Source organism: Rhagoletis pomonella, unplaced genomic scaffold (assembly GCF_013731165.1).
Source record: "Rhagoletis pomonella isolate Grant_MI unplaced genomic scaffold, Rhpom_1.0 Rhpom_scaffold_00005, whole genome shotgun sequence".
Classification (NCBI taxonomy): domain Eukaryota; kingdom Metazoa; phylum Arthropoda; class Insecta; order Diptera; family Tephritidae; genus Rhagoletis; species Rhagoletis pomonella.
The window spans coordinates 65055931-65080248 of NW_023458559.1; the positions used below are offsets into that span (position 1 = coordinate 65055931).

The 24318-nt window shown below is 39.2% G+C and overlaps 3 protein-coding genes across 3 annotated transcripts in view; 1 reads left to right on the forward strand and 2 right to left on the reverse strand.

Annotated features, from left to right (window-relative positions):
- Positions 1-7884, reverse strand: part of LOC118739357 (ras-GEF domain-containing family member 1B) — a 15231-nt gene extending 7347 nt beyond the window's left edge. The window contains exons 1-2 of the mRNA XM_036470623.1: positions 7086-7884; positions 6887-7024 (exon numbers count right to left, since the gene is read on the reverse strand). The gene's annotated coding sequence lies outside the window, so the exon portion shown is untranslated. The remainder of the gene's footprint in view (positions 1-6886; positions 7025-7085) is intronic.
- LOC118739356 (calcium-transporting ATPase type 2C member 1-like) overlaps positions 1-24318 on the forward strand; it is a 592847-nt gene that overhangs the window by 25988 nt on the left and 542541 nt on the right. The window lies entirely within an intron of this gene.
- Positions 15547-17274, reverse strand: LOC118739365 (zinc finger protein 236-like). Its single transcript, XM_036470641.1, has 2 exons — positions 16576-17274; positions 15547-16516 (listed from the first exon to the last, which is right to left on the reverse strand). Exons 1-2 carry the CDS (start codon positions 17129-17131, stop codon positions 15879-15881), a joined length of 1194 nt encoding a protein of 397 aa, XP_036326534.1. The 5' UTR covers positions 17132-17274; the 3' UTR covers positions 15547-15878.

Here is a 24318-nt window from a genome sequence, read left to right on the forward strand (position 1 = left end):
AAAAAAAAAAAAAAGAAAAGGAAAAGCATTGGTGTTAAAAAAAAAAAAAATGAAAGATGCAAAAAGAGAAAGAATTGATACAAAATTTTTAGTATTGTATTATTAAAAAAAAAAAAAGCAACGAAAAAATAATATACTAAAGGTTGAAGTGTGAGTGCATTGATAAAGTGTATTAATAAAACAGAAACAAAAAGCTAAACAGTTGCAAGGGCAATTTTTGAGAGAAAAGGAAAATTCATTTAAGAAAAAAAAATAAAAAGGGCTGACTGTTTGGGTGTATCGCGCGATTTTTTTTTACGGTTTGTCGTTTCTTGTGAATGAGTGACAGTGAAGAATTAGAGGAACTGTTGGAAAGAATAGCAAGTTTGCGAGTCTCAAATAGAATGGACGCGAACCAGGTAAAGACCTTGGTGCAGGCCGCTGTAACAGGCGCACTGCAACAACAACAAGAGGCTTTTGAAGAAAAGCTTACCCGACTGACGGAACAGGTAACGAATTTGACAACAGTGAAAAAGCCACAAACTTACGAGGCTGTGAAAATCACAACGAATGTAAAATGTGAAGAACCCCTTGATCTCGTCAAATCCTTGCCGGAATTCGACGGCCAGGTCAGCACATACGTTTCGTGGCGCCAAGCTGCCCACACCGCATACGAAGTGTTTCGAGGCTACCAGGGTAGTTCGAGGCACTACCAGGCTGTGGGAATAATAAGAAATAAGTTGAAGGGATCCGCCGATGCCGTTTTGGCATCCTTTAATACGGTGCTAAATTTTGAGGCAATAATTTCCAGATTAGACTTCACATATGCGGACAAACGTCCAGTGTATTTAATAGAGCAGGAGCTTTCAACACTTCGACAGGGTAACCTGTCAGTTGTCAAATACTTTGACGAGGTAGAAAAGAAGTTAACACTTCTCACGAACAAAACTATTATGACCCATGAGGGTGCTATTGCTGAATCCATCTGTACGAAATATAGGGCAGACGCATTGAGGGTGTTTATTTCGGGTCTTAAAAGACCTCTGTGTGACATTCTTTTTGCGTCTCGACCGGAGAATTTACCTAGCGCTCTGGCCTTAGCGCAGGAAGTTGAGTCAAACAGGGAAAGATATGTGTTCGCTACAAGTTTCGCGGCATCCGCCGAAGACTCGAGCAGATTTAGGAGAATCAATGATAGTGGCTCAGACCAGAGGATGCGGGCCCCACAAAAAAATCCTCATTTCTCTAATAGACAATACAGAGAAAATGTAGGTAGGAATAACAATCAACAAGTGACTCCCATGGAAGTTGATCCGTCGGAGTCAAAACTGCGCCAAAGTACAAACTGGCGCAAAGAACCATCGCAAAGGGTCGCACAAAATCAACAGCAGTATAGGGGCGGTACGTCCCAAAATATTAGGCCCTACCAGCCACAACATAAGAGGCTTGCAGGTTCTGACCGGAATACCGGTCCTAAACTGCAAAGAGTGAATCATATAGTAGACGACAAGTCCGGGGAAGATAATTACAATAACGCAGCGCAGAATGAAACCTCGGACATTGAAGAAGAAGAACAGGTTAATTTTTTAGGGAAAGATCAGCTCTCCCATGGATCAGTAGAACCATAGGTGGAGCAAAGAGTAGTGTCAAACTATTGGTGGATACAGGTACTGCAAAGAACTATATAAAAAACTTAAAAGAGCTACAAGGCATCAGACCGGTGTCTTCTCCGTTTTTGATTAAATCAATCCACGGATTTAATAAAATAAATGAAAAGTGTAAAATAAATATTTTTGGTGTTGATGCCGATTTTTACATTTTGCCAAGCCTGTCAACTTTTGACGGCATAATAGGACTTGACCTATTAACAAAGGTCAATGCTAAAATAGATTTGAGTCAGAGATTGATCAAATACGATTTCGGAACAGAAAACATTTTGTTTTTGAGGTGTGAGGATGTAAACGTGCTAAAAATTCATAAGGAAGAAATTCCGGAAGAAGTGAGAGAACAATTTTTTAAGATGATTAAGGGTCAAAAGGAAGCTTTTGCGGACCCAAAGAAAAAGCTACCCTATAACACAAACATCGTGGCTACGATTCGAACTTCAGACCAAGACCCGGTCTACTCGAAATTGTATCCCTACCCAATGGGGGTAGCAAACTTTGTAAATGAAGAAATAAAACAGCTTTTAAGCGATGGCGTTATTAGGCCATCTAGGTCCCCATACAACAACCCGGTATGGGTTGTTGACAAAAAGGGTACTGACGATAAGGGAAATAGGAAGAAACGTCTCGTCCTGGACTTTCGTAAGCTTAACGCCAAAACCATAGATGATAAATACCCCATTCCGAACGTAATGGTGATACTGTCCAATATGGGAAGGGCGAATTTTTTCACGACCCTTGATCTTAAGTCAGGATTCCACCAGATAGAATTAAAAGAGAGTGATAGGGAAAAAACCGCATTCTCAGTAAATAATGGCAAATACGAATTTTGCCGAATGCCATTTGGACTCAAAAATGCACCAAGCATCTTCCAACGAGCCATTGACGACGTTCTTAGGGAAAAAATTGGCAAGACCTGTCATGTCTACGTCGACGACGTTATTATTTTTTCAAAAACAATGGAGCAACATGTTGACGATGTCCAATGGGTACTGAGGTCACTATGTGATGCAAACATGAGGGTTTCGATCGAAAAGTCGAAATTTTTTAAAACAGAAGTAGAGTATTTGGGCTTCTTAGTTTCAAGAGGCGGTATTAAAACATGCCCAGATAAGATAGAGGCAATTAAAAACTATAAACAACCAACCAATCTATTTGAGGTTAGATCATTTCTTGGACTAGCCAGTTATTACAGATGCTTCATAAAGGATTTCGCTACAATTGCTAGGCCCTTGACAGATTTGCTCAAGGGTGAAAATGGTAAAATAAAAGCATCTCAATCGAAAAAAGTACAGGTCGAGCTAGATCTGAAACAGATTTGCGCTTTCAGCAAGCTGAAGGAGATTTTGATGTCGGAGGATGTAGTTTTGAAATACCCAGATTTTAATAAGGAATTTGATCTGACAACGGATGCCTCAGCATACGGGCTGGGCGCAGTGCTCTCTCAAGGGGGAAAGCCAATAACAATGATATCTAGAACACTTAAGGACAGGGAACTGCACTTTGCTGCTAACGAAAAAGAATTGCTCGCTATTGTGTGGGCCCTTAAGACCCTTAGAAATTATTTGTATGGGGTGACGAATCTCAATGTGTTTACTGATCATCAGCCACTAACTTTTTCAGTTTCGGACAGAAACTCGAATGCAAAGATAAAACGATGGAAAGCCTTCATTGATGAGCATAATGCGAAGTTGCATTATAAACCGGGAAGGGAGAATTTCGTGGCGGATGCCTTATCCCGACAACCAATTAATGTTCTAGAAGAAGACGCAATTTCGGATTGTGCCACTATACACAGCGAAGAGTCTTTAACTTACACCATGGAGACCACTGACAAACCTGTGAATTGCTACAGGAATCAAATTATAATTGGGGAAGCCGAAACCCCTTCGAAGCGAACTTTAATTATGTTTGGAAAGAAAACCAGGCATATTCTTGACATCACAAATAGAAACGGTCTCTTAGAATTGATTCGAGATGCAGTAAACACGGAGGTGGTAAATGCAATTCATTGCGAGCTGCCAGTTCTTGCTCATATTCAACATAGATTGATAGAGGCCTTTCCGGCCACAAAATTTATATATGCAAGGAGGTTCGTTATTGATGTGGTGGACCCTAACGAGCAAAGAGAAATTGTAGTAACTGAACACAATAGAGCGCATAGAGCTTCGCAAGAAAATGTCAGGCAAATTCTGAATGATTATTTTTTTCCAAAAATGAGCAAGATGGCAAAGGAGGTGGCTTTAAACTGTAAGATTTGTAACAAGGCCAAATACGATAGGCACCCCTGTAGGCAGCCACTGGGGGTAACTCCAACAGCATCATATGCTGGAGAAATGTTGCATATCGACATTTTTTCTACAGACAAGAAGTACTTCCTTACCTGTCTTGATAAGTTCTCTAAATTTGCGGTGGTCCAACACGTACCATCTCGCACTATTGTGGATTTGAGGGGCCCAATTCTACAATTAATGAACATATTTCCGGGCACAAAAACTATCTATTGCGATAATGAAGCGTCATTCAATTCCGAAACAATAAAGTCACTACTGAAGAATCATTTCGATGTTGATATCGTGAATGCGCCTCCGCTGCACAGCATTTCTAACGGTCAGGTTGAGCGTTTTCACAGTACACTTGCTGAGATTGCTAGGTGCCTAAAAATGGAGAGGAACATTGGCGAAACGATCGAACTTATATTGCTGGCCACGTTTGAATACAATCGAACAATCCATTCTGTGACCAACAAAAAACCCGTTGACGTAATTCACGCCTCGCCAAGAGAGCTGCGAGATGAGATAAAGAATAAATTAATAAAAGCTCAAAAAGAACAACTGGAGAGGAACAACCCCTCTAGAAAAAATAGAATATTTAACGTAGGAGAACGAGTGTTGGTAAAATCCAACAAAAGAATAGGAAATAAGCTCTCACCCTTATATACAGAGGAAAGGGTGGAAGCAGACTTGGGGACCACAGTCTTAATTAGAGGGAGGGTGGTCCACAAGGACAATTTAAAATAGTTTATAATAGTTTCGTAATTTTTCAGGATTCTTCTGATGGTGCTTCTGGTTGGGTCAACCACAACGACAGCAAAACTAACGGACTACTCGAACTCAAGATACATACCGATCCAGGACGGAATCGTAACTATTTGGCAGGATGTTAACTATCTAAAGCACACAGCTAATATTGAGACTTACATGGAAATAGCCGAGGAAACAAAAGAATTAACAAAACATTTCACGGCTTCTCATATGAGAATGCTCTTGGACTCAGACATTACCCATATAAAAACACTTTTAGCAACAATTGATATCCACCACAGACAGGCTCGAAGCATTAACTTGTTAGGAACGGCTTTAAAGGTCATAGCAGGGACCCCAGATTTTGAGGATTTTGAAAATCTGAAATTCCGACAGCAAGAGCTAATTAACGCCGAAAATAGGCAAATAGACATAAACACGATAGTACAGGAAAAAATTAATAATCTGACAGACACGGTGAACTTAATCACAAGGAACGTAAAGGCAGAGCATATTGACACCCAACACCTGTATGAAACACTGCTTGCCAGAAATAGAATGTTGATTTGCGAAATTGAAACCTTAATTTCAACCATTGCCCTTGCAAAGATTGGCGTCGTTAACCCCTCAATATTAAATGTTGATGATGTAAGGGATATAACTAGCATGCACTCCACAAACACAACAATTACTGATCTATTAGAGGTATCAAGCATTAGAGTCCTATTAGATAATAAGTTTTTATACTTTTTAATTAAAATTCCAAAACCTATATTAGTTTGTAAGCGAATTATTTTGCTCCCCGTTCAACATAACGAAACCGTCCTGCACTTAGGGAACGATAACAACGTCGCTGACTGTGACAATCGGATTTTGGCCATTGGAAACTGTATTAAGGCACTTACTTCCACATTCTGCAAAAAGCTGAATAGCATAACATGCGCACAGCAGCTCCATTCGGGAAACATAGCCCATTGTGGTACACGACCCAGCCACCTTGAACCAATTACAATGGTGGACGAGGGTGTTATAGTTATCAACGACAACACCGCGGTAGTCAAGTTAAGCGATGGCTCCGAAAAAACCGTTACCGGCACTTACTTGCTCACCTTCGAAGACGGGATCGAAATTAATGGATCTTACTACCAAAATAAGCTCGGCGTATTGAGGAGGTTACCAAGTTCGGCGACGTCAACTCTCGTAAATATTACTAAACACAATGAAATACTGAGCTTACCATATCTCCAGCGAATTAGTGCAAAAAACTTAAGATACATTGAAAAGATAGAGGTAAGAACTGTGATGTGGCCCGTGTTATCAGGTTTGGCTACTTTCGCCATTTTGGTAGGTTGCTATTCCCTCCTCAAGCTACGGCAAAAGCAAACGAGAAAACGAAAAAAGCACGATATCCAAGTCATTATAGACAACCTGAAAAAGTCCGAGGACGGCCTTCATTTAGAAGGCGAGGAGTTATCACATGTGACTCAAGGCCAACAATAATAAGCGACATCCGCAAATTTCCTGAATCTGCAACATAACACCAGCCTGCAAATGCAGGGCAGCTGCATATCAAAAGCCAGCTTTGTAGCTCTAGCGTGGGAGTGAATTTGTATTATGCTGTCATAATGGTCATATATGGCTCAAGGCCAATAGTATTGAGCAACAGTCACAAATTCCCCGAATCTGCAACATAACACCAGCTTGCAGGTGCAGGGCAGTTACATAGCGAAGACCAGCTATCTAGCGTGGGAGTGAATTTATGTTATGCTCCACGCTATCATCACACTTAGCGCAGTCAGCGGCGTTCCCACCGACGATGGTCGCGACTGCAGCTTATTTATTTGTAAGTGTATTTGTAGAATTAGATTTCGATTTAAAGTAGAGTAAAATAGTTTTTCAGTTTAGTTTGATAACTCATCCCGACTCGTGTAATGAGCGGGCAATAAATTGTGTTGAAGTCAACCAACGTGTTTATTTATTTAAAGAAGGAGGTTCCAGCAAAGCTTCATAAATCTGCTTAGATATTCCACTTGTTCGACTACCAGCACAGCATCATAAACTTGGTTAGATATTCCACTTGTTCACCACGCAAAGAAGGAGGTACCAGTGGATTTTCGTAATTTGTACAGCATTATAAACACTAAATAAATAATTGAAAATGGTGATTGAATCGACATTGCACAAATATGTATGTATGTAGTTTTTTTTATTAGAATTCACCTTTCACCATAACTGGCGTAGCACAAACAGGATATAGAGCCAACAATCACTGACCAATGGCCTGCTTTCTATTTTATACTCTTTGCTTTGTTGAATTGCATAGAATTTGAATGGTCAATACTTTGTTCGTAGATATCGCTGCAATTTCACGACAATATACACAAATATTGTTGAATAGTTGGAAAATGCACTAACTCACCTGGATGCAGCCTCACCCTCCGTAGTCGTGTACGCGGCAGACTGCCTGACTGCGTTTCAATCGACCGTACGTGCAACCAGCCAAGGCAGCTTACTTGACCTCACCCGTCTTTTTTATTTTTTTTTTCTTATGCTCCAAAATTTTCCGTACTGTCAGCGTTTTTCACGCTACCGTATGGCGACGCCTCCCCTTTACCAGGGTAACGTCGTCGTTTGCACTTTTCCAATGCAAGTACACCTTTGCTATTTGCTTTCACGTCTATTTTTCAATTAAAGCAAAAATCACTCATTTAGTGCATGTTAAATAGTGTACACAGCACTTTGAAAACTTAAATTCTTTTATTTTAAACAAGATAATTCTTATGAACTCGTATCCCGGCACATCTGCATTTCACCTTCTCTGTAGTATTTCTCGAAATCTGTCGGCGACAACGACGACGACAGAGTTTCTATTTTCCTCGCAATCCCAACCACACCAATTCCCTACCCTTTTTCACACACATACACAAAGTCAAGAAAAACTCTTTCGCCCGACGCAGTAGCGAACAATAATGCGTAAGCGCAAACGGGCGTCCTCTATTCTTTCACTGCACACGGAAAGCGATTTTTATTTCGTTCTTCTACTTAGGAAAAGTAGCAAAAGCCAATTTCTTTTATGTTTGCATGCAGTTTTTTTTTGTCGTACAACGAGTTTTCTTGTGTATTTTCTCACCTTTTTGTTACACATCGCTGTTTGTTTTGTTTATGCGTTTCTCTTTGTGGCTTTTTCGTTTATAAGCGTATGTAGAGCTGCCATCACTTTAAAAGATGCCACTGCCTTTGAACCCAAAAATCGTCGAATTCCGAATAATTTGTTCTCGTTATCGCTGTTTAAACTGAGCATCCCAAAGCAAAATTTAATTGAAATTGTTCTATGCGTAATATACTAATCAGCAATTGAAGTTAGCAAGGTCACCGAAAAAACGTGTTCTCACTTTAATCGATAATAGCAGTAATCGGGAATTCTTTTGTACAAATTTCGTTTTGGTCCCTAACCGATTCCGGTAGTGAATTTTTGGTCAATCGATTCCGGAAGGGAAAAGGCAGGGCTCGGTAATAGATCTAAATGGAGAACAAAACTCTACTATGGTTTACTCTACTACTATCATAACAACCGTTCATCTGCGTTCATCTATTAAAGGGTGGTCAACAGGGATGAAAAAGTGGGTACAGTTGTACCTTTTTGCGACGTTTGCTGACCTAAAGGTACATTAGCTACAATCACTAGACTTTAGGTACAATAATCTTTTGATCAGATGCATTTTTAATTTTTTTCTTTCACCGTGCTTTTACTTGTATATATTTACTTGTAGGCATGGGAGAAGCTTCGTTTTTATTTTGAAAAATAAACAATTCCAAAGAAAACTGGTCAAGAGGAAGACATTAACAAAATAAAAAATGGGATATTCTCTGAGTCTTGCAAAGCCCTTGCACGGTGCACAGATTGCACGATAAAAACCGGTTTTCATATGGGGCAGCTTTGCAAACCGTGGAAGGGCTTTGCAAGACTGCGATAATATCCCTATTATATATTCTCTTAAAAATTTTACATTGCATTTAGAAAAGCCCCTACGAAAAATTAACACTTTACTTAGCTTTCCTCAAATTCGTAATTCTTGTCATATTTTTCATATTAGATATTTGAACTAATTTCTTCCATAAAATGTCATTGGGCGTTAGACCGACGTACTCCCCTCTCTGAAGGTGTGGAATCTACAAACGCTCTACCTTTGCAATTATTGGAATGTATTTTTTATCTATTGAAACCATAAAAGCTAAGTCTGCTGCATACGATAACATTTTTAACTGTTCTATTAATTTTATGTCTAGGATTTCTTCAACTTTCACATATACCGTAGTGCTTTCGAAGTTATTTGCGGGAATTCCCATTATTTTCTGCACCTATTAAAGGGAATCAGTTAAATTAACAGACATTTCTTGTTGTTTTATAAAAAGCTGGATAAAAAAGTAAACTTCGCAAAGTGTATTCATTTGTATTTTCGTCAATATTTTTCAGTAGTCAAAGTTGTACAATAAAAAGCTTCTCCGATTCCCATTAAACTACATATAGTCTATTGATATACATACATCCAAATTCATGTTTATAAAGTCTACTTTAACCGCTTTATAAATATAAAATTTGTATGAAAATTTCACTTTATAAAGCTCTTTAAATCTATTTTATTTTTTATGCATAAGTCCAATAAGCTCAGTTAAAGCTTAAACAGACGGCAGCGTTGATCCGGACTAACTCTGACTTAATCCGGATCAACTGCAGTTAATTCCCGAGTTGATACGGATTAACGCTGCCTTCTGTTTACGTTTTAAAAAAAAATAATAATCAAGTTTAAGGTACATCCATCTTTTGTATTTATCTTTTAAACAAAATTATGTAACTTTTTTTAAGTGCAATCAGTCTCTGTTAGGTGCATTTATTTTATGATATTAGGTACAATTTGAAATTTCCATTTTTCATCCCTGATGGTCACCAAAGCCGGTGTCCTTTCTGTGAATCTCAAATCAGCGTAGTACATTTACTAGTCTTCTGTCCTGCACTTGATATTCATAGACGCATGAATTTTGATAACTTGGATCCAATTCAATTACTAATGAATTCTACATGTGATCTTCTTCTCCTTATTTGGCACTGTAACCGCCTAAGCGATTTTGGCTGAGTTCAACAAAGCACGCCAGTCGTTTCTTTTCTGTGCCAACTGACGCCAATTGGAAATGCCAAGTGAAGCCCAGTCCTTCTCCACCTGGTCTTTCCATCGCAGTGGGGGCCTCCCTCTTCCTCTGTTACCACCAGCAGGTTCCGAGTTGAATACTTTCAGAGCTGGAGCATCGGTGTTCATTCGAACGACATGGCCAAGCCAGCAGAGTCGCTGTATTTTAATTCGCTGACCTATGTCCATGTCGTTGTAAAGCTCATACAGCTCATCGTTCCATTGTCTGCGGTACTAGCCGTCGCCCACGCGTAAAGGTCCGTAAATCTTCCGCAAAATCTTTCTATCGAATACTCCAAGACCCGCCTCATCGGATGTTGTCATTGGCCATGCTTCTGCGCCATATACCAGCACGGCCATGATGAGTGACTTATAGAGCGTGGTTTTCGTACGTCGAGAGAGGACTTTACTCCTGAATTGCCTACTCAGTCCAAATTAGCACTTGTTGGCAAGAGTGATTCTGCGTTGGATTTCAATGCTGACATTATTATCGGTGTTAATGCTGGTTGCCAAGTAAACGAAGTTCTCTACTTTCTCGAAGTTATAACATTTCAACAGTGACGTGGGTACTAAGGCGCGAATGTGCTGACTGTTTGTTTGATGACAGGATATACTTCGTCTTGTCCTCGTTTACCACCAGACCCATTCGCTTCGCTTCCTTATCCAACTTGGAAAAGGCAGAACAGACTTCGCGGTTCTTGTTACCGATGATGTCGGTGTCATCGGCGTACGCCAGCAATGGCACGCTCTTGTAGTAGTTTGCAGCTCTTATTATCTTCTCCAACATCAGATTAAAGAAGTCACATGAAAGTGAGTCGCCCTGTCTGAAACTCTGTTTGTTGGCGAACGGCTCGGAGAGGTCTTTCCCAATTCTGGCGGAGCTGGTGGTATTGGTCAACGTCATTTTACACAGCCGTATCAGTTTGGCGGGGATGCCAGATTCAGACATAGCGGCGTATAGGCAACTCCTTTTAGTGCTGTCGAAAGCGGCTTTAAAGTCGACAAATAGGTGGTGAGTGTCGATCCTTTTCTCGCGGGTCTTTTCCAAAATTTGGCGTATTGTGAATACCTGGTCTATGGTGGATTTGCAGGTCTAAAGCCACACTGATAAGGCCCAATCAGTTCATTGGCGGTGGGATTCAGTCTTTCACACAATACGCTCGATAAGACCTTGTAACCTATGCTTAGAAGGCTGATCCCGCGGTAGTTGGCGCGAATGGCGGGGTCACCTTTCTTGTGGATTGGGCAGAGCACACTTAAATTCCAGTCGTCGGGCATGCGTTCATCTGACCATATTATGCACAAGAGTTGATGCATGCACCTTATCAACTCCTCGCCGCCGTACTTGAATAGCTCAGCTGGCAGGCTGTCAGCTCCAGCAGCTTTGTTGTTTTTCAGCCGCGTTATTGCTATACGTACCTCGTCATAGTCAGGCGGTGGAACGTCGACTCCGTCATTATCGACTGCGGGCTCGGGTTCTTCTTCTCTACAACTTTCCGTGCTGCTACCATTTAGTAGGGCGGAAAAGTGTTCCCTCCAAAATTTAAGTACGCTCTGGACATCAGTTACTAGGTCTTACAGGAGTACACCCCGGTCTTGAAACCTTCCGTAAGTCGCCTAACTCTCTGGTAAAATTTTCGGTCATTCTTCCTGTCGGCCAGCATTTCAATCTCTTCGCAGTCACGTATTTCGGCCTCTCTCTTCTTATTGCGGCAAATACGTCTCGCTTCCCTCTTCAGATCCCTATAGCTACCCACATAGCGCGCGTTGCGCCCGATCGCAGCGTGGCCCTGTAGGCGGCATCTTTTTTCTCCGCAGCTTCCTGACACTCCTTATCGTACCAGTTGTTCTTTCGGGCTCGCTGAAATCCAACTACTTCTTCGGCGGCGGTACTTAATGAACGGGAGATGTGGTTCCACTCCTGTTGTTGTTGTTGTAGCGGCTACAACAACCCCGCCCAGATCGGTTAGTATCTCAGTGGTTGTCGTCAAGTTCGACTAACGGCAGCCCTAAAAAGCGTGCAGCCTCCATAGGGTCGGTCCACAGGGACAAAGCCGTTAGGGTTGTCGGGTTTTCCGGGCATGCGAAGAGATGTTTCGTGAGTCGTGAGGGCTCTCTCCGCATGCCGGACACTCATTTGGCACATCCGCGATCAGTCTGCTCAGGTATGAGTTTAACCTGCTGCAGTAGCCAGAGCGAAGTTGGGATATTGTGGTTCTTGTCTCCCGAGGAAGATGAAGCTCCGTCTCGTCAATGTCCGGTGGTTGTGTGCCTAGAACGGCATTCACAGGTCTGGAGTCTACATAACTCGAGACTGACTCCCTGTGAATGCCGTTCAGCGCCTGTCGGTATGCTGACGGGTCCAGAGGCTGCTTAATGAACCTCTGGACTTCGTCCGTCAGTTCGTAGAGGTTCCTCCTGACATGCCTAGGCGAGGGCTCCTCTGCAAGCAGCTGTATGTTTGGGTGGCCACATCTGTGGCTCCCAACCAGAACTGCTTGCAGAGCATATTATTCTCCTTGACTGGGAGCATTTTCGCCTCGTCATGCAGGTGGTGTTCTGGCGACATCAGGAGGCCTCCAGTCGCTGTCCTAAGAGCGGTGTTTTGAGTCGTCTGTAGCTTCATCCACTGCGTCCTACTAGTCCCCGGCGACCACGCTGGTGCTGCGTAATTTAAAACCGGCCGGCCTATTGCCTTGTATGTCGCCAGCAACGTTTCTTTGTCTTTGCCCCAAGTACTGCCGGCTAGCGACTTGAGGACCTTGTTGTGGCTTGTATTGACAATAGCGATTGCGTGCGCAGAGAAGGAGAGCAGGCTGTCGAATGTTACTGCGACTATTTTGGGGTTATTCACCGTCGGAATTGGTGTATCATCGACGTGAATTCCCAGCGGTATCCTGACCTCCTTCGTCCAGGTGGTGAACAAGGTCGCAGAGGATTTCGTAGAGAGGGCTAGGCACTTTGCAGTGAAGAAGCGAGAAAGCTCGGAGAGATACCCGTTTACTTTCGAACACAAGTCAGCAATTCCATTCCCAGTCGCCATGATTGAGCAATCGTCGGCGTAAGAGACAATCGAGACTCCCTCTGGTGGTTGAGGGAGCTTTGAAATATATAAGTTGAACAGTAGCGGGGAAAGGACACCACCCTGTGGAACCCCCTCTTTTATTTTCCTGAGTTTGCTCGATTTGTCTCTAAACATTACCGACGAGTGTCGAGTGTGAAATACGGGAGCAGCAAGGCCTCAAGTGTTTTCGCTACCGGGAAAGGAGTGTTATCGGTCGATACGAATCTCCTTTGTTGGCTGGTTTCCCTTGTTCCCCACCTTGCGGATGTCTGGGATGATGACAAATCGAGGACCTCCGTTAGGTACACTACTCCCGCAGGACCCAAATTTTTCAGCATCAGCATGCATATTCCGTCGGGACCCATGGCTTTGGAGGCTTTCGCCTTCCCGATGGCCACCTGAACTTCACAGCAAGTGAAAGCAAGGGGGGCACAAGTTGTTGGCAGTTAGCGCAGCCTTCTGGTCCCTCGACGCTTGGCTTTGTCCACTGGAGGATGCAGTATGAACTGCCGGCTAAAATAGCTCACGCATCGCTCAGGGTCCGACGAAGCATGGTCGCCGAAAGAAATTTCGACCCTGTCGTCATGCTTCGTCGGATTGGACAGTGACCTCACGGTTGACCAAAGCTTACTCACACCAGAGGTGAAGTTACAAGTCTTCAGATGCTCATCCCACTTCTTCCGCTTATGTACGTTCACTAGTTGCCGAATCTCCGCGTTGAGATCCCTGATACGGGGATCTCCGGGATCGGCCTGACGAAGGCTGTCACGCTCATCGGCTAGAACAGCCGCTTCAGCAGGGAAATTTGGACGTGGGTCTGTAATGCATCCTGCCGGTACGAAGCGAGCTGCAGCAGCGGTGACAGCCCTGCGGAACTTACGTTCACCAAGGTGGACGTCGGTTGGTGTGGGGAGAGCAGCGAAGGTGTTTTCGGTAAATTCCGCGAAGCCTTTCCAATCAGCTTTAGAAAAGTCGATATAGGTCCGGTGTTCCGCGGAAGCAAAGTCGGTTGGTTTATCGATCGAGATGACTATGGGCAGATGGTCTGATGCCAAAGTCAGCATAGGTCGCCATGATATGCTGTTTATCAGACCAGCGCTGACTATTGTTATGTCTGGCGAGCTGCAGCAGCTGCCCATAATCCTGGTGGGTGCGTCGTCGTTCATTGTGCAGAATGTCTCCAAAACTGCATACCAAAATTCTGATTAAAAAGTTTGAAATTTTGGTGAAAATAAGAGGAAATAAGAGGAAATAAGAGGAAATTTCTATTTTTTGTACAAAGTTTGAAACCTGAATTTATATGATGTTGTTGTATACCAGCTAGACTTTTATAAAAAAAAAAAAACAATAATAAACATTAAATAAAAAAGACAAAATCGGTCAAAATATCGCAATTCTTTTATTTTGTGGACCACTATATGTATGTACATACATCCTAGCATATAAGTTCTTATGCATTGAGTGCAAAAGAGTGTATTTTAGTACAAAACGAAATGAAATTTTATGGCACCCTGAAATTGTGCATATGGAAACTGTGCATACGAAATAATGCATATGAAAAAAACCGAAATAATGCATATGAGAAAATACCGAAATAATGCATACATGCACAGTTTCGGTTCAAAGCCGAAATAATGCATATGACAAAGACGGAAGTAATGCATACATGCACAGTTTCGACTCAAAACCGAAATAATGCATATAACAAAAACCGAAATAGTGCATACATGAAAACGAACTTCTTTCTGCGTAGTCGGCCTTCGGCCGCGCTTAGGGATTATAACCCTTACTAAGTAGAACTCTATTACTTGTGTTGCCGGAAAAGAAGGGCGGAAGTATTTTTGCGCAGAACTTTTTTCTGCGTAGGCGGCCTTCGGCCGCGTTTAGGGTTTATAACCCTTAGTAAGTAGAACTCTTCTTTCTGTGTTGCCGGAAAAGGGGGCCGGAAGTATTTTTGCGCAGAACTTCTTTCTGCGTAGGCGGCCTTCGGCCGCGTTTAGGGATTATAACCCTTACTAAGTAGAAGTAAATAATTCATATTAGAAAAAATCGAAATTATCCATATGCACACTTTCGTTAGAAAACCGAAATAATGCATACATGCACAGTTTCGGTTGAAAACCGAAATAATGCATATGAGAAAATACCGAAATTATGCATATGCATACTTTCGTTTTAAAAGCGAAATAGTGCATATGAAAAAAAAACGAAGTAATGCATACATGCACAGTTTCGGTTGAAAACCCCAATTTGCCCCAAATTTTATGTTCCTAAATATTTTTTGCTTAGCACCATATAAAAAAGTGTTTTATGTAATGTACATAAATGTGATATATGTACATATATTTTCACACATCCATATGTATGTATGTACATACATGCATATGTAATGTTGCATAACAAGCCAATTAATTCAATTATTTCTTTTCTTTTTGTTATTTTAACTCCGTGAAATGAACTGATTTTATGAATTAATACATTTATTTGTAATTTTTTATGGTATCGGCTTCGGCATCGGCCGATTCTTTCCCCATAAGCCGATTAATCGGCATCGGCATCGGTACCGGAAAAAAAATTGGAATCGGTCGGACTCTAGTTTATATAATAATTGTTATTGTTATGTAAGCCTTTTATAAATAAATAAATAAATTTATTTTTCCAACTAAGTGTGTGCATGTGGGTATATACATATTTATGTAGGCATAGAAAGTGCACTACGTTACGTACTATTTTGTTGACATCATTATACAATAATCTTTTTTAGTACATATTTTCTTATCACATGTAGTGCTAAACTTACATGCATAATTTGTATGCTTACGCATATCATTAACGTCCCCATCGGGTATATAACAGTTTTATGTCGATTCAATCCAAATCCCACAGCTTATGCTTCCTAATCACCCAAATTGTTACCTCTTTCGTCCTCTTCCCCATCAATCGTGTGTAAATCCAAATCGAACCATCATGTTTGCGTATACGTTGAGTGATAACCACTAAGTAGATCACTCTCCTGTGCACCAAAGAGTGCGCCAAGTAACATGTCACATGTTTGTGTTTGCTGTGTTTGATATAGATTGCTAAATGTACCATCTTCACTATCGCCGGTAGTAGTGCGTGATTCCAGCAAACACTGCGTAAAACTAGTTTGAGTTTCTGTAGAAACCAGCAACTCATCATAGGCGCATCGTGTGCATGTACCTGCACTAGATGTATTATATGCATGTGAAGAAAACTCTTCAGCCGTTGCTGCAGCATCAGTGAAGCTGGACCAATTGGTTTGCGTTTGTATATCCGTCAAACCTAGCAAAGAATCTGCGAAAAGATCGTCGTATGTTTGAGTGTACGTATGGGTTGAGGGAGGAAGCAATTGTGAAGTTGCCAAGGAGGAATGCATTGTAGGAGTTGAGGTGTTGAAGGTAGTTTGGCGTAATGATCTTATCATTTGATTTTCGGTTTGAGTTTCTATATTTCGTGGCTCTGCTATATCATTCAGTGGTTGTGTATACGTCGAAACATTTTTATCATGTGTAGATTTCGTGCAAGTTTTACTAGTTCCTGCCTGAATATTGGTTTCACCAACACATTTCGCTGCTGGCGGTACTGTCAAATGGAATGATATAATCATAAGTTACATTGTTTTTAATATTAAGAGTATTTACCATCAGTTTGTGTTTCCTGGTCATTATTTTCATTTCGCACTTCCGCCGCATGTCTTTTTCTTGTCGATGGAGCTTTCTTTTCGATTACTCGGTCATCCCGTACCTTATGCTCTTTCCGTTTTCCGTGAGTCTGTAATGCTTCCATGGAACTATATACCCAACCACACTCTCTGCAAGTATATTTAACCCCACACATCCTTTCCATATGCACTTTGAGCTGACTGCTGCTGATGAAAGCTTTGCCACACTGATTACAGATATTGGTTTTGGCTACATGCACTTTCTGATAGTGCTGACGTAGGTATTTCAATGTTTTAAAGTGCATTTTACTAGTATGTGCTTCGTGGTACGTACATTCCAACTGGGGGCAATGAAAAAGGCATTCTTTTTCACTTAGATCTAGGCTTTTGGTAGGTTGTTTGCCATGATGACGTTTTAGGTGCATATCCAGATTACCGACATTCGTGAAGGTGGAATCGCAGTTCGGATAAGTGCACATAATTTTACGAGTTGGCAGTAGCTCTTCCTTCGCAGGAGTATAATGTACCACTTTCATTTTTGGAAAAAGTTCTTGGGAAGAATTTGTTTTTAACTTTTGTTGTTTTAAAACTTTTATAACCAGCTGTTTTTGTTTATTTTCTACTTCTTTTTTAGTTACCTCAGTCACATTTCCAATTATTTGATTGTGAATAGAAGTGGGTGGAAATCAGGGTAGCCAACTCATTTTTGAGAATTTCACGATTTCGACTATGAAATTCCCCGAAAGATTTTGGGTATGCAGTATTGTAGCACACTCAGTTCTAGTATAATAAAGGGCAAGTTTCAAGCGACTAAAAATTTTCCTTTTAGAATTTTGTTTGGTATTGGTCGCAGTTTTCTTCCATATAAAAATACATTTTTATTCACTATAGGAAAGCAAATGCGACAAAGCTAATTAAAAAAAAAATCAACGGTTATTTGCATAATTGGCAGGGTTGCAAAATCAGTGCTTTTAGTTTGACGTCTCGTGCAAGAAAGAAGGGAAATTCATAATAAAAGATCTAAAATAACACAAGAGTCGCTGATGTGTTTGTAACTTTGTCACTCCTTTATTTAGGGGATTCCCTTAACATCGTAACGTCTTAAACTGTGTAAAACTCGTAAGTTTACGAGGCTTTTATGGGAACGCCCCCTTTGCGAAAAGGTGCAAATATGTGCGTAAAGTGACTGTTTGACAGATAAACTAGGATTTTGTGGAGCAATTTTTGTTTCGTAGCATTTTCAATAAACTCCCGCCATCTTGTCTCTATCTCTCTTGGCTAAAATACAATCAAAAATGCCGACAATTAGCAGAAAACCTTAGTCAATACAGTTAGTGGATGAAAATCATTCATTTCATTCGCGTATTATTTTTTTCATTTATTTTTATTATTTTATCATACATTTTAGTTTAAAGTTTCGGACCCTCGGCAACACTGAAGTTTACGAGGTTGTTTGCGCATCAAATTTGCCTCGTAAATTTACGAGGGGCTCGTAAATAGAGTTCCATACAAATTTTGACAGTTCTTTTACGAGGCTCGTAAATTTACGAGCTTTACGAATTTTATGAGGCTTTTAAGAGTTTAAGGGAAGACCCCTATTATTTTTGTAGTAGGTTTAAGACTTAACGAGTTTAAGGGAATCCCCTAAGTATTTAACTTAAATTGCGCGCGCGAAATGCGTATTATAATACAATGTTCTCGTCCGACATTTTGTACAAAATGTATTGGCATAACTACTGTCAGGACGCCACGGAGACAACGTTTTTGACAAGTAATACGTATTTCTTTATTATCTTGGCAGCATTGTGCAATGTAAATGTGCCGTTACTGTATGATATTTTATGCATAATAATTTAACTAAATTCGACTTTTCAAGGAGGTGGCAACCCTCCTACATGCAGCTAATAGTTGCGTTCCAGCAGCAGTACGAATAGCAGGAATTTGCAGGATTTTACAGGAAGCTGTTCCCGACGACACCTTACATAAGGTTTATTAATGGCGAAAACAGCTGTTCCTGTAAATCCTGTAAAACCTGCTATTCGTACTGCTGCTGGAACGCAACTACTGTCACGGTGCAGCGAACAAAGGTGGCGCCGTCAGTGGTACCGCTACTCAGAGAGAAATAATATAAAGAAAAGTTGGGGAACGCAACTAAAGTGTACCAGGTAATTGACGTCTTCATATTTCAAATTAAAATTGGATTTTGTTATTATTGTTTCTTACATTTCTGGTATTCGCATTTTTTTCAAATCTGGCGTTAGCCCTTGGTTTTGTTGCATATCTGTGTCTAATTTCGACTTAGATCCTCATCCTTCCGGACTGAAAACTTTATTACTGCAACGCTATATGCTTTTGCACAAGAGGCAAGATTTTCTTGATACTTTTTCTTTAATTTTTTATTCAAATCAAGAAAATGCATAAGTTCAAAAGGGTTAACGAGAAAATCAAATCAAAGAAAAATTTGTGATAATAAATTTTTAAATAAGAGTACCAAGGCGAATTAATATAAGGCGATAGCAGGAGTACAAAAACAAAACTTTACATGTATTTTGTTTTTGCTTTGGCGGCATAAACTGTCAAAATCTGTAAGAGTGTGTGTAGAAATTCAAACAAAATTTTGCAATTTGTTATCAGAACCCCGCAAACATATTCTGAGCGTTCAGAATATATGAGTCCGAAAGGAGTCCTAGGTGGGTAAAAAATATGAGTTTCAAAAACAAAAAATTGTTTACTCTTATATGAATCTTTTAGGATTCATATATGATCCAAGTTATGAGCCAGCACCTTGTGCGAATATAAAAATAATAAAGATTTGAAATGTATATCTAAACTTGTTCATACAGAAATTGAAAATAATTAGAAAACAAAAAATGAACAAAATTTAGCTGCAGCTGCTGCTATTGAATGCATGTTGGAATGTGTATATGCACGTAAGTATGTATGTATGTTATTTGAAAGGAATTTTTGCTGAATGCCTTTGCAAATATAGTGAGTTCCATAAGACTCAAAGAATAACGTAAAATAAGAGTCCGATTGTAGTAATTTATGAGACCGGTAAGTCTTAAAAAGAGTCTGAAATGATTCCTATATGAGGCAAAAAATTGTTTTAAAAGAGTCCAAAATGAGCCGTATATGAGGCCAATAAGAGTCCAATATGGCTCATATTGAGGCTCATTTGATATATGAATTTAAGCTCATATAAGTCGACATTCGGAGGAAGGGATACACCCTCATATCGGACTCTTAAATGAGCTCATTATGAGCGTAATGGCTCCGAAATAGGACTCCTTAAAGACTCATTTATGACTCCAAATGTTTGCTGGGAAGCCGCGTGGCGAAACACATACACAAAATCAGCTGAGCTAATAACACCACCTTATATAAATTCGCCTTGAAGAGTACTGAAATAGAATGTCATTGATATCTGGCACACCAAGGCGAATTTATATAAGGTGGTCCCAGCAAACATTTGGAGTCATAAATGAGTCTTTAAGGAGTCCCATTTCGGAGCCTTTGTGCTCATAATGAGCTCATTTAAGAGTCCGTATTGAGGGTGTTTCCCTTCCTGCGAAGGTCGACCTATATGAGCTTATGCTGTTCTGTGACTCCTATTGGCTTTATTCTTCAACTCTCTTAATGAACTTACTTTAGAGCCATGTTAGCAAGGAATTCATTTCAAATACTGTTGGATATTTATATACAAACCTCTGCGCATACATATATATGTACATATATTGCAGCATTCATGTAATAGCAGTTGCTGCAGCTAAATTTTGTTTATTTTTCCTTCCTAATTATTTTTCATATCTGTATAAACAAGTTTAGATATAAATTTCTAGTCGTTATTGTTTTTATATTGACCCAAAGTGCTGGCTCATAACTTGGATCATATATGACTCCTAAAAGATTCATATAAGAGTAAAAAAATGTTTGTTTTTGAAGCTCATATTTCTTACTTACCTAGGACTCCTTTCCGACTCATATATTCTGAGCGCTCAGAATATGTTTGTGGGGGTGTTACTAGATCAGCTGATTTTGTGTATGTGTTTCGCCCCACGGCTTCTAATGTCAAATTGAAAAATTTTGTTTGAATTTCCACACACACACTTACAGATTTTGGCAGTTTATGCCGCCAAAGCAAAAACAAAATACATGTAAATTTTTGTTTTTGTTCTCCTGCTATCACCTTATATTAAGTCGCCTTGTGGCACACTTTATATTGGGTTCTTTCCCGTACGCAACGCCGGATCCCGCGGGTGCCCAAAATAGCCCAGAAATAATTCCCGTACTCAACAAAATGGGTAATAGAGAGCGAAAATTGGAACGTATTGGATCGTAAGTGTCTTTTTCTTCCTGCCCGAAACAGCCCGGACTTTTTCTCCGGGTAAAAATGGATAAAGTGTCAAAGTGCATATCAGCTGTTTTGTGTTTACATGTTGCCTGCATTTACTTGATGCTTTTAAGGAATAGTGAATGTATTTTCAATCTTTATATTCTTAAAATCAAATTTGTGAAACAAAAATTCAATTTCCAAGAGTTTGCATTTAAGTGACAAAGACAAAAACAACGCGAATCAACAGTTTCCCAAATTCTGGGCACGAAATGTGGTTTTTGCGTTCCCGTACTTCTGGATTATGTTCTATTTTTGAGAGCAAACTTTTCGCTTATTCTCTAATTACCGGATCCGGTCCGGATTGTTAGGGAAAGAACCTATTATTTCACTATCCCGCTACCATACAAAATCTATCAAAAAATCGGTCACAAAATTGATAATAAAATCGATTACAAAGTCGATATCAATATCGATAACAAAATCGATAAAAATATCGATAACAATATCGATAGCAAAATTGGGAAAAATATCGGTAACAAAACCGATAAAAATATTGATGACAAAATCGATAAAAATATCGACAACAAAATCGATAATAATATCGATAGCAGAATCGATAATATCGATAGCAAAAACGATAACAAAATCGGTAAAAAATCGATAAAACAACCGATAACAAAATCGATAAAAAATATCGATAACAAAATCGATAAAAATATCGATCATTATATCCATAAGTTCCGAAAATATCTTTAGCAAAATTAGTAACAAAATCGATAAAAATGTCGATAACAAAAGCGATAATAATATCGATGACAAAATCGATTAAAATATCGACAGCAAAATCTATAAAAATATCGATAACAAAATTGATAGAAAAATCGATAAAAATATCGATAACAAAACTGATAAAAATATCGATAAAAATATCGATAACAAAATCGATAAGGAAATCGATAACAAAGTCGATAACAAAATCAATAAAAATATCGATCGTTATATCGATAAGTTCCGAAAATATCGATAGCAAAATCAATAACAATATCGATAAAAATTTCGATAACAAAATCGATAAAAATATCGATCACAAACCGACAAAATATCGATTATTATATCGATAAGCCCCGAGAATCCCGAAAATCTCTAAAATCCCGAAATAGTTCCCAGATTGAGTCTCTGTGCCGTATCTATATCCTTTTCTCTAAAACTACCTTTATTTTAATCTTTCTTCCTCTATCTTCATCTATACTTTTATCGGTATCCTCATCTTTTTATTTATATTAATCTTCGTTTTTATTTTTATGTTTATCATATTCTTCATATACATGTTCCCCTTCACTTTTGTTCTTATATACAGTGACGAGCAAAACTGTAACATGGTGTAACACTTTTTATTTCAGCCACCACTATCTTTCCAAGTTCTAACGACTTTTGTTGTATATTCTCATTGGTACACCCCTACTCCCTCTCTCACAACGAATTGAAGTCACTCCAACAACAATAATAAAACCAGCAGGCAAAAATGTTAATTAAGGCATATATTACAGTTTTGCACTTATATATTTTTAATAACTATTTGACAATTTTCAGGAAAAAAAATAATTGTTAACACAACGTTCAGTACTTTTGCTTTTTTTAGTTCCTGGATGCAATTTGGCACACCTTATTTGTATCTCTGTAAAAATTCTGGAGGTATAGCCTCCCATATATCCTTTTCGACGAGATTCATATCCGCGGATTATGGAGGTCATTTCAAACTAGCAAATTTTTGCTTTTGCATCCAGTCTTTGCGAACATATGCAGTATGTTTCTGAAGACCATTTTCCATTTTTAATTTCATTGTAGACTAACGTTTTAGCATGCAGAAGCTTAGTATTTTTTTATTTTCACAAAATTTAAAGCAAAATTGAAACTCAATTGAAAGAGAAAAACTGAAAGCAAGTTGCCCATTCAAGTCATAAATAAGAGTGTGTTAGTGAAAAAGTGTGAGTGTATTGAAAATTGAAAGTGGAAAATTGAATGTGTAACGTCCCGGTAACGCAAATATCTGCGGCAGAGAAATTTTGAAATCGATTTTCTAACACCTAAATTTATAAAATCGAACGAACGATACACATTTTAAGACTTGGCGTTAAATATTTAACGCAAACATCTCCGAACTCGATTAAGAAGTTTCAATTCAAAAAGTGGGAGTAATATGAAACGCGTGACGTGTACAAAGCGAAAAACACCACATAAGCGGCTTATTAAACATACTTCAAACCTACTTTTCCTATTTAGCCATACACCATGCAAACATGACTCGTTCAAGCGTTTCCACGACAGTCGGGTCTTCGTAATCGGAACGACCGAGATTTATATCTGGCCAAGGACTGTCAGCCCAGCAACACCTCCCAAAAACTCTTTGGGGAATTTGTATGCTGTTACAACTCGTAAGCAGAAACTTTAGTTTTCTCCAACTCATAATGTAAAGAAAAAAAAAAGTTTGGTTTCTTCTATTTTTTCTATATTAAGTCCTTATTCAGTGAAAATTTTTTTTGGAAATGAGGCGATTTCGCAACGCAAATTGTTTAATTAAACTCTCAAATGGCGCACAGTGTAAGATTTGACCCACATAGCCGCTTTTAATTCTGTAATTCGAAAACTATTGAAGATAGATTAATGAAATTTTGCACAAAGTACGTTATAAAATAGGTGAAGATTTTTACAAAAAATTGGTCAATTAGAGGTTCTGTCACGCCACCCTATTATGTAACTGCAATTTTTAAAAAGGCAAAAGCTGAAATATTTAACTAACTACAAAAGCTAAAACGCCCAAAATTGATATTTAGAATTTCCTTATAACAAGAAATTATAAACAAACAGAAATAGACTAAAAAAATATATATTTTTTAATTATGGGCGTGGCAAATATCGACAAAAAGTCAAAAACTTCCGTTGTAAGTTCAAATTTCTTGCTCTATTTACAAAAGTGGGTTGCCATTGGAAAGGTAATGAATCAAGCTTTCTCTGTTGAAAAGCGAAAATACAAAAATGTGTCTCGCTCGAGATCAAATGCAAAAGAAGGAACTAAAATTCCTAGTAGGCCTGAAAAAGGAAAATTTCATCAAAACCAGCACTTTCCAGCAGCTAAAGTTGTTTTGTTTAAAGTCTAAGTGGAGTGGCAAATAAACTGAGATACAAAATTTATCGAATAATCGCGTATAACGAGTTTGCGGGTCTAATGAAATTAATAAATTTGTTAAAATTAAATTAAAGTTAACATCGTTTTACCTTAACATGAATTATCAGTCCTAGTTTACTCAAATGTATATTCACTAAAAAGAACATATCTAAGAAAATAAGACCCAAATATTATTTTGGCAATTACAAATTTAAATATTATTGCGT